Here is a 10,379-nt window from a genome sequence, read left to right on the forward strand (position 1 = left end):
TTCGGGGGGAGCAGGGTTTCTCTGCACAGACACACTCGATGCTTTGACCCCTGGGGGACAGCAGGGATGGGGGGGCAGCTGGGGAAGCAGCCCCAGAGCCCTCCCCTGGGGGTTGAGGGGCTGGATTACCGACCCCAGGTGCTCTACTGGAAGCCCTCCACTTGTGCAAGGGGAGGTTTGTCAGCCCAGATCCTATGTGGGGAGCAAAACTGGTACCTGGGGAGCTTTCTGCAGCGTCCTGGTCAGAGGGGCTCGGCTGGTGGCTGTGGCTGAGGTGCCAGCCGGGCAGCGTGCCTGTTGGCCCACAGCATCTGCCCGATGAGGAACTCGTTCTCCTGGCCCACCTCTGCCAGGCGGAGGTCGAACTCGGTCAGTGTCTTGTTGCCCGCCAGCCCTTCCAGCAGCTGCTTGCCACCGTCCTGCAGCGGGTAGAGGAAAGGAGCCCAAAAGTGAGTGAGGCTTCATCCAAGCCTGAAACCTTGCTCCCAAGAGAAGGACGGGGCCGGAGCGTAACCTTCTGCAGTGCTCAGCGCTATGACACGTGCTAATGACTCCCTCTGGGTATGGTGTCAGGAATCTTCAAGCTCAGGCTGCTTAATGGCACGGACGCAGAGGATAACCTGCCAGGAGTCTGCTCTAGCAGCTCACCTGGTGCATTTCCTTCCCTTGCCTGAAATATGGTCATTAGGGATGCAACCATTTGGCTTTTTCTTCCCACAGCTCTTCTCTTTCACATACCCAACGCACATCCCAACCCCATCACCTCCATGCAGGCAGCCCCCTCTCCCCAGCACCCTGCCCGTTAGACCTCTTGCTAAAAAGGACAAAACGTGAGAAGGGAGAGGAACCTCTCTTTAAAGGGGTACAGAGGATTTGATGCATCCCTAGCGAAGACCTCCATTTTCCCATATGTAAAACAAAGACAAAAACAGCAGCCCGCTTCTTGGGGTGCTACAGAGCTTCACAAACGGGTACCAGGGGAGCTCAGCAGATGGAAAATGCCAGGCACAAAGATTATTATTTACTAAGCAAAAATCCTGCTATCCTTTCCAACACTTGTCCCCTTGTATCGTTACACTCAGATGGTTATCCATGTCCAGAACCATAAAAATGAGGGCTCACAAAAGGTTTTCTGCCATCAAATCCTTTTAAAACCGTTGTCAAACATATTGATGCCAATATTCCTGCCAGCAGGGACAGCTGGTCTTGCTGTCTCTTTATTGTGACAGCGAGAAAAATTGAGGCAGCACAGAAAGTTTAAAAGCCAGCGTGATTGCATTTAGCTGTCTAGTTTCAGACGTCTAAAGCTCCTTTTTTTAATCAGCAGAAGAGAAGTGGTCGGCTTTGTGGGCATGCAGCACACTGCAGCTCTTAGGGATGCGCTAAGATTTGTGGATGCTCCTCTGCCTAGAAAATGCACGCCTGTGGCTCAGGAGCCACAAAAAAGCATCCAGACGCGACACTTTTGACCTGCCACACCGCACCAGAGCTGCGGGGGGAATTAAAGGAGCTGAACAGCAGAGCCAATTTTCTAACTATGTCCTCCTGACGGACAGGAGAGATTCTGGGAAGGGCGAAAACTGCCTGTGTGCCACTGCGTGACAGATGGCACAGCAGATCCGAAGTACAGAGGATATGAATAAGGCCCTCGTCTTATGCCACCTATCATTTCTATCTACTCCCACGTGGGTAAAGTGGCTGTGATTCCCCCAGGCATACTCCCTGGATTTCAGTCTCCTGTGGGGAAAACCCCTCTCTGCCCAGAAGCCTGGGAGCCGGCGTCTGCCTGAGAGCCCCGTGAGAAGAGCTAGGCGTGAGTGAGATAAATGTGTGTGTCCCCACAGAAGATGTTCTCCTTTATGCTGTCTGCTGTAGTCTCTTCACTGCTTGCAACTGATTGTTACCCCAGCAAGACTGAAATGTGAGGGATGCCTCTGCCCCGTGGCTTTGAGGCGGACCAGGCTCAGCATCTCCTTCACAACCAAACCACGTGCTCACAGGATGCCTGAGGTGGGACGGGACCTCTGGCGGCCACCTGCTGCAACCCCCTGCTCAAGCAGGGACACCGAGGGCAGGTTGAGACCGCGTCCCAGCATCAAACCTCACAACCACGTCCAGCTGCAGGGAGCGGGGCTTTCTCTTACCGGCCCGATGTGGTTGCACGACAAGTTGATGGACGTCAGGGTGGCATTCTGAGCAAGGACCTGGGAGAGCAGCACAGCACTCGGCTCCGACAGCATGTTGCTTCCCAGGTGGATGGACTTCAGGGTGGTGTTGGCCAGCAGGGCACGGCCCATCGCCTCCCCGCCCTCGTCCCCCAGGTAGTTGAGGCGCAGGTTCAGGGAGGTCAGGGTGCAGTTCTGGGCCAGCGCCTGGGCCAGGGCCTGAGCCCCCGCGTGATGGATCTTGTTGTTACACAGATCCAGGGTTTCTAGCTTGCTGCGGTTGATCAGCTTGCCCACAGCTTGTGCCCCCGTGTCCCCAATGAGGTTGTGGGACAGGTTCAGCTCCAGCAGGGAGGGGTGATCCAGCAAGCTGCGGACCAGCAGCTTGGTCTTGTCGTCATCCACGTTGCTGCGCGTCAGCTTGAAAACCTGTGGGGTAAAGGACAGGAACACTGAAACAGGCGCTTAGGATGGAGCTTTGCACGAGTCCTCAAGCCTGTGGCTCACCAGAGATGAGATTCATCTCCCTTTGCTTTAGATGCATTTAGCTAGTGGGGTAAAGTAGCTGTTTTTTATTGTGGAGAGGGCAGGGCATGACACTGAGGTCCCCTGCCTGCCCCAGGGTTCACCTCTTGGAAACTCCCATTCCTCTCCTCTGACTCTGTGGGATCTCTAACACATAGGGCAAAATTAAATGAAAGAATGTTGCCCAACCTTCTGCAGGGACTAATAGCTAAATCCACCCCCAATCACAACTGGATTGTCCAGATGGCCACATGCATTGGTGGTAACCTGCAGTGCTCTTCCTTAAGGGCAAGGCTCTGTGTGGCCAGGGCACCTCGACAGCCATGTGAGAGGTGATTTCCCTTCTGGAAGCCACGCAGGAAAATATTTCCTAAAGCATGTCAATTTGGAGACAGTGTTCGGCCAGCTCGCTCTGGCTGCGCTCTGGTGTTTATGAGAGGCTAAATATATGCACTGAAATTGTCAAGGAACTGAGGGTTTTGTTAGCATCCAGGAAGAAGAAGCCTCCTCACCCTCCTCACTCTTCCCCATGCTCTTCCTGGAGGTCTTGGGGTACATCAAGATTTATTTACTGAGCATAACCACCCAAAACTGTCCCTGTGAAAAACTCTCTCCATCTTTCCCCTCTCTTCTCTCCCAAAACCACATATGGAGTTAAAGCAGGAGTGTTGCTTTCTCTTGGGCTACAGGGAACAAATTTTGAGGGAGCAAATATGGTTTTCACCCTCTGGCAATGTCTTCTACCAAGAGCATAAACAGAAAGAGATGCTCAGCAGGAGGCCAGCAAGTTAACCTCTCCTCACTGCCAGCAGGGAAAACTGAGCCCAGGGTTTCTCCCTCTCCTCCCCCTCCAAAGGCAATCTGAAGATCGAGCTGAGGAAGAAAGATTGATTTTGGGATGCATTACCTTCAATTTGTGGCACTTCTTCACGGCACCAGCCAGGTTGCAGCAGTCCTGGTAGGTGAACTTAAAGAGGTTCCACTCGAAATTCATGCCGCAGTCCTTCACGCCGTAAGTAAGATGAAGCTCTTCAAGGTAAGGGAGAGCAGTAACGAGGGCTCCCAGGTCATAGTGATGTATGGGGACCTCGCCAAGCCCCAAATCACTCCCTGAATCAGAGATGTCGTCCGCCTCCTCCTCTGGATCCACCTTCAGTGGCGGCAGGAACTGATCAACCTCCAGTTTCCGCACGTAGTCTTTGCAGAGTGGGATGAGCTCCAGAACCTGGTTGGGGTCCGTGGTGTTGGGGACAAAACTTTTCAGGATGTTCTCCAGGTGGCGTTCGAAGAACATCCGTTTCCAGCTGTCCCCATAGCCGGAGATGTCGCACACCTGCCAGCGCTCGGTGCAGCACCGCTTCCAGTAGTCCTCGTCACTCACTAGGTTGGCAGTGACCGCGAGCGGAAGGTCAGTGGGGAGCCTGTCCAGCACCTTCCTTTGGTGCTCAGGCAGGAGACGGTCTAAAATAGGGTTCTCTGGAGGGAAAGGAGAGGAGGAGAGGTTAGTCTGGGCTGTAGGAAGTGGGGCTGGCCCTCTGGTTCTACCCGGACCCCCAGCTGCTGTTACTGGTTCCCCTCTCACTTGCCATCAGCTGGTGCAGGGAGCTAAGCTGGCAGAAAATGACTCATTTTTGTGTAGGATTTCTTACTTTTATGACAAAGCATCAGTGTAATTGGGTTTACCCTCATAATATTTGGGATCTGCACCAGAACCTTGGCTCCCAGTTTAAATTTGGGTTTAATGCGGTTGATATTCAGAGCAGGACTTCTGCTGCCAACAGAGCTGCGCCAGGCTTACAGTGACGGAAGAGCTCGACTTGCCAGTTACTGAACTTACTCCCTTTGGTTCCTAAACATATCAAAGGTTATTTGAGAACTGAGTTACCTGCATGCTTTTCATGCAAGTCCTCATGCCTTTTTATCTGAAGTCAGGTGTCTGTCTTACCCGTGCGCCTTATCTGCACATGGGGAATCAGATTTTGAGGCACAAAGTGGGGTTAATCTTATATTTTCTCTGTCTCTGTGGCATTCCCTCCCTAAGGACACCCAGAGTCCTGCCACAGGCTCCTCCTGGAGTCTCTTCTCCATGTCCCACAGCTGGCATTCAGGACTCTCTGCAGAGTCCCACAGCACAACCAGAGGTGGGACAGAAGCAGGATAGCTTCCCTCTGGGTGGCATTTGGCATCGGACTAATCAGGCTGGTAGGACTGAGAGGTCTCTGAGCTCAGCCCCCAGGCACCACACCGTTTTACAGCCCCCGTGTGGGCACATCCTTGGGCTTTGCTGCGGCCCCGCTGAGTGACGGCTAGGCCCTTTCTCTCCCGTTCCCAGATGAGATGTGCTTTTTATATTTTACTATGCTTCACCCGTCCACCTGCTTCAAAAGCACATTCCCTGCCCGAGGGTGTAGCTTGTCACGTCGCCACCAAGAGCTGTGGAGGAAGCCTGAAGCTGTGAGCACCACCACGTGTGTTCGGAGGCTCCTGGCAGCAGGGCCCCTTTCTGCGTCCCTCGTGCAGCACTCCATCCCCGTGCTGGGAACCAGGCCCGTGTGTGACCCACGAGAAGGGACCAGAGTGTGAAAATACATACTCAACAACTAAATATTATGTTTAACTAGCTGCCTGGGGAGATATTTGCCCCACTGCTCCTTTGGGCTGGGTGCCACACCATGCATTTTGGCTGCCTCTGTGCCTTGCTGGCCCTCTGCTCCCACACACCCCGGGGAGAAGCTCTCCCTCCCGCTTACGGGTGAAATTGTGGACGATGTGCTGGAGGCAGAGCTCGGTGAGCTGGGGGACGGCGGCGAGGGACCACTCGGGGTCCTCGATGATGCGGTGTATGCAGTAGGAGTCAGCAGTCAGCCTGCTCTGGGAGCGCCGCAGCGAGGGAATGGGCCTGCTCCTGCCAGCAGCCTGCTGCATCGCGCTCACCGCCCACGGCTCCTTCACGGGAGGCACGAGGGAAATTGCTCGGGGTCAGGAGAACCACGTTTTCCAGCTGGGCTGCCTGGAAAAGAAAAAGGCAACCTTGGAAAGAGACCGGCTGTAAGGGTGTCCAGCTCACACAGCTCTTCTGTCATGCGGTTTCCCCCACCCTTCTTCTGCTTCCTCTGCTTGCACTGGAGGCACTGCAGCAAAGCAACTATTATTTACCCTTATCTTTATCCACTGCCTTGCACAAAGAGGTCTCCAAACACTGCATGTAATAAAAGATAACAGGGTGGTGTTCATTCAGTGTGCTGTTGAAGAGGATGGACAGGAATTGAGAGCTCCCTGTCTTTTCCAATAAAATAAATAGGTGAAGCTGGCAGGAGCTGGGCTTAAAACAAAGGGGAAAGGCGGTTCTTCATGCCATCTACAGTTAAGCTGGGGAACTCCTTGCTGCGGGTGCTGACAGCCGGTGGAGGCTCCAGGACAAGTTCAGGGAAGAGAAACCCTTTGGAAATGATTCAGTGCCCAGAAACCACACCTGTCAGTCTGAAAATGGTTGGAGGTGGGAGAGTGCAGGTGGAAACAAACACATGCACTTGCATCTGTTTCCCACTCCTCTGGGGGAACCTGCTGCTGTCAGAGAGGGATACTGGGCCAGATCACCCCCGGTTAGATCCACTGTGCCTGCCTGCCCTCATGGCTCTTCACAGGCAGATGCTTACTATAAGTGCATTCATTTTTTTCTGCTTTGCTCAATTATTCTCCAGCTGAACTCTTTCCAAACATCCATTAACTGATGAGGCGGGTCAGACCTGTGCAGACCCACACGAAGCAGATATGAGCTAAGAGAACCAGCCTGGACCAGAAGGCACGATGCCCATCCCTATTAGCTCTGCAGAGCTTTCCCAGACCAAATGTTCCCATTTGCTGCTTCCCACCCCAACCTCAGGACCAGTGCCTCAGTCAGCATAAGTCCCTCACTCTCTGAAAGCCCTGTACGGCTTTGTGAGCTTGCCTGCCTCTGCTCCTTCCCCCTCCAAAAGAGACGTGAGGAAGGGCCTGCAAAAGGAACCTACAAAAGGGGAAGAGAGATCTGTGAAATGCCAAGAGCTAAAGGTCAGAAACAAAATGATCCATGTTGTACTGCAGCAAATGTGTCAGCAAATGCTTCTTCCAATGTGCTTGTAGCAGGTCCTGGATGAGAAGAACCATTTCGGGATGAGAGTCAGGAGACGGGGTGAGGGAGAGAGCAGCAGCAGGGAATCCTCCAATGCAAAGCAGGACACAGGTGCCAAGGGGAGCTGCATTTTCTGGCAGGCACTGCTGCAAAGATGGCAAAAACAAAGGCCGTAGAAGAAAAAGAAGCCTGGTCTGAAGAAGGGTGGGTGTGGGAGGAGAAGGAACGGGCCACGTGCAAATGAGAGAGCTGGGAGTCCTTCCTCTGACCTCCTCGACCCAGCTGAAAACCCAGCTCGTGGTGCTTGGTGGGCTTCAGCAGACAGGCACAGCACAGCCAACGCTGGCAGAGGAGAGGTGACCGGGAAAAAGGCTTTCTCCTTGCTCAGCCCTTCATCCCATTCAAAAAGCATCTGTGTCACTCTGCCCCCCAGGCCACTCACAGCTAACTGGGGCTTCTGATGGCTTTTCTGACCGTGGCTGCGTCCCCTTGCCTGGGCTGCAGGAGGCTCATCGAGCCTGTCCTCAGAGCTGGGGTGTTGAGCGCGTATTTAAACAGCAAACCAGCATCTCGCTGGCACCTCCTGTGACCTGGAGATGGGACATCTGCTCAAACGTAAATTTCTCTGCTCATTAGATTCACCCCAAAGCCCAGAGAGCCTGACCAGGAGTCGTGTGGGAAGTGGTGACCTCCGGCTGGTGCCTCCTACCAGCTCTCACAGCATTGCTGCAGCAAACGCTGGCTGTCCTGCAGAGGAGGCATCAGCCAGGGGTCCTGGTGCTGGTGCCGGCTGCTGGTGCCACCAGCGCTGCTCCCTGCCATGAGGCTGATGCTAAGGATCCATTAGGGCAGCGTATCGCACACCGCCTCTCTGCAGCGGGCCTTAAGTAAAGGAAAAAAAAAAAAAAAAAAAAAAAAAAAAAGGGATGCCAGACGAGGAATCTATTTAGCTTCACACATAATGAAATTTGTCTGTAAGGGGATAGCAGGCAGAATTAGGCCAGCCAGCCACTTGGGAAAATGGCTCATGATGTCGCCACCGCGCTCCAGCTGGTGCTGAGGGTCAACACCGCGGTCCTGCACGGCCAGACCCCTGCCCCCTGAGGGGCTTCAGCGGCAGGAAAAGCCCTTTAGGGCCCGAACATCACCCCCACACTCCCTGCGGCTGTCTCCGACAGCCCTGGAGCCCCTCACCTGCCAGCGAGGCAGCCGCTGTTGCCCGGTCACCGATGTGTATCCGGGGCACACGGCTCCGGGGCGGGACTCGGGCACCCGGGTAACCCAAACACATCACCCCCAGCTCTCCGGCACCTCCGGGTGTCACCCGTGGGGATCCCAGCCACGCTCATGTGTGTATCCCCCCCGGGGAGGCTCCTGCAGCACTGGGGGGCACACAGTGCCGCTGGCACGGCCAGGTGCCACAGCCACACTGCACAAAGGGATGTAAACGTGCGTCTCATTTTCCCCCTTCCTCAGACCCAGGCGTTTTGGTATTCGCCAGTAGCTTTCCAGGCTGAAAGGCGACTTCTGCTCTTTCAAAATGCTGACGTGCTCGGCAGCGGGAACATCGCAGCGCGTGCCCTGTGGGAGCACACATAGTGCTGTTGCCAGCTCTCCTGATAGCCCTGTGAGTCCCCAGATAGCTGGCATTTTTGGGGAGCCACACTGCCTCTCGGTTAAAATGTACCTCCTGGTTGTGAAGACGAGGTTACTAAATGTGATCTGGGAAGGATTAAAAAATGAAGATTTTGAGGCCTACTTCGTGACTTTCAGTGATGTGCAGCTCAACTTCAGCAGCAGTGTAGGAGTGGCCTGATGCTGTCTCTCCAGCTCCGGAGAAGAGTGTGAGGCAGCCTGGGATTCAGGCTGGTGTTTAATCAGAGGGGATGCCAGAGCCTTTCCCAAAAGCTGGCCCCACACTAGCCATTTTATTTCTGGGGGCACATCCTTGGGGCTTTTAAGATCTTGCTTGTCAAAAAAAAATTATAATGGAGATGACGTGGCCCAAGTATTGCAGTCAGTTGTGGAGCTGGGTACAAGCAGGTGTTGAATCTGATGAAAACAAGCAGTGGTACCTTCAAAATGGCCAGGTTAACACATTTATTTCCAAGCACACAGACATCAGCATGTGCTTCCAGCAGCGTTTGCAGCAGTAGGTGCTTCAGATGCCAGCTCAAATGCAGCTGGCTAAGTGTGGAGGGTAAAACACCCCTCCCATTCCCATTCCCATTCCCATTCCATCTGGGCTCACAGCCATTCCCAAGTGCTTATGGCTCAGCAAGATGAGGACCCCAAGGAGCGGGGAGAAGCTCCCGAGCCCCTTCTCCAGGCCCCCCTCCTGTTGCCTTCTGCTAGAGAGCACTGCTAGAAAGCAGCCAGCACCTCCTGCAGCCCTGGGGGAAGCGGCAAAAGGCTCAGGAGGAGGAAAAAGCCCCTGCAAAGCCAGCGCTGAAGGGACGGCGAGCATCCCACACGCTGCCTCTCCTCCCAAAGCCTTCCGCTCTCCCCAGGTCCCAGCAGGAGCCGTGCAGCTGCTGGCAGCTATTAATAGAGGTGTTGTTGATTGTGGGTTGTGTCTCCTACCGCTCCCTGGGATGAGCACTAATTACCCTTCGTTAGCCTGGATTTTGTTCCAGCTCCTGCCTTCCAGCCCCCTGCCCATGCAGCGCAGGGGCCAGCGCGGCAGGGAGCAGTGCCTGGCTCTCGGGGCATCCCGTGGCCTCGTCCCTGGGTGCTGAGGGCAGCGAGGAGTTTTTCTCAGCCTGGCCTTTCAGACGTGCCCCAGGAGCCAAGCAGGTGGTGAGGCGAACGTCGCCACCGAAGCCTGAGGATGCTGGCGGGTGGGATGCTCCCTGCTTAAAATTAATGGAAGAAAGAAGGTGGGGAATGAATTATATGCAGCAGATCTGGTCTGCTCTTGTAGCTGGCGTCCCCACAACCACCCAGGTCTGTGAGAAGCAGCATCCTTCCTCCGTGGCTGGCTTAATGCCACCCCAGCTTGCACCTTGATTTGGGATCCGTGCTCAGGGCCCCAGCGGCTGCTGCTTGCAGCCCCCTCTCTCATTTCCTCTCACCGAGATCTCTCCAGTGCCAGGCCAGAAGATTCAGGCCCCTCTGCCGACTCCCACTCAGCCCCTGGCATTGCATCCCAGTGCCAGATGGCAAAGCAGCTCTGGCAGGAGCCGTGCCAGGCTCCCCTCCCTCCCTCGCCACCCTTGGAGCTGCAGAAAAAGGCTGAGGGACCAGCAGAGCTCTTCCAGCGGGCGCAGGCTTCGGGCTGCCCTGCTTTCCCCTGCCATGGTGGGCATCCCCATGGCTCCCAGCTGCCATCAGCCCCCCTCTGGTTATGGGTGCCAGAGCCCCAGCCCCTCGTCACCTCCTTTTGTCCACCTCTGCCTGTCTGACACCGCAGGGGCTTCCCTCAGCATCTAGGGACAGCTTGGGCTGGCTCCTGGTGGGCACTTTGGGGGCTTCAACCAAAGCAAGGGGGAAAATTAGAAGCCCAAAAGAGCAACGCAGCCAGGCTGAGGCAGGAAACATCAGCGGTGCCTCTGTCAACGCTGCAGCCGAGGCAGGCA

The 10,379-nt window shown here is 55.1% G+C and overlaps 1 protein-coding gene across 1 annotated transcript; it reads right to left on the bottom strand.

Annotated features, from left to right (window-relative positions):
• Window positions 1-242: 242 nt before the first annotated feature.
• Window positions 243-5,615, bottom strand: DRC5 (dynein regulatory complex subunit 5; the record flags this gene model as incomplete). The annotated part of the gene is made up of 4 exons (XM_084283782.1): window positions 243-419; window positions 2,145-2,594; window positions 3,598-4,166; window positions 5,441-5,615. 4 exons carry the CDS (start codon window positions 5,613-5,615, stop codon window positions 243-245), a joined length of 1,371 nt encoding a protein of 456 aa, XP_084139908.1.
• Window positions 5,616-10,379: the final 4,764 nt, after the last annotated feature.

The sequence above is a fragment of the Netta rufina genome (assembly GCF_964035555.1).
Source record: "Netta rufina genome assembly, chromosome: 3".
Taxonomy (NCBI): Eukaryota; Metazoa; Chordata; class Aves; order Anseriformes; family Anatidae; genus Netta; species Netta rufina.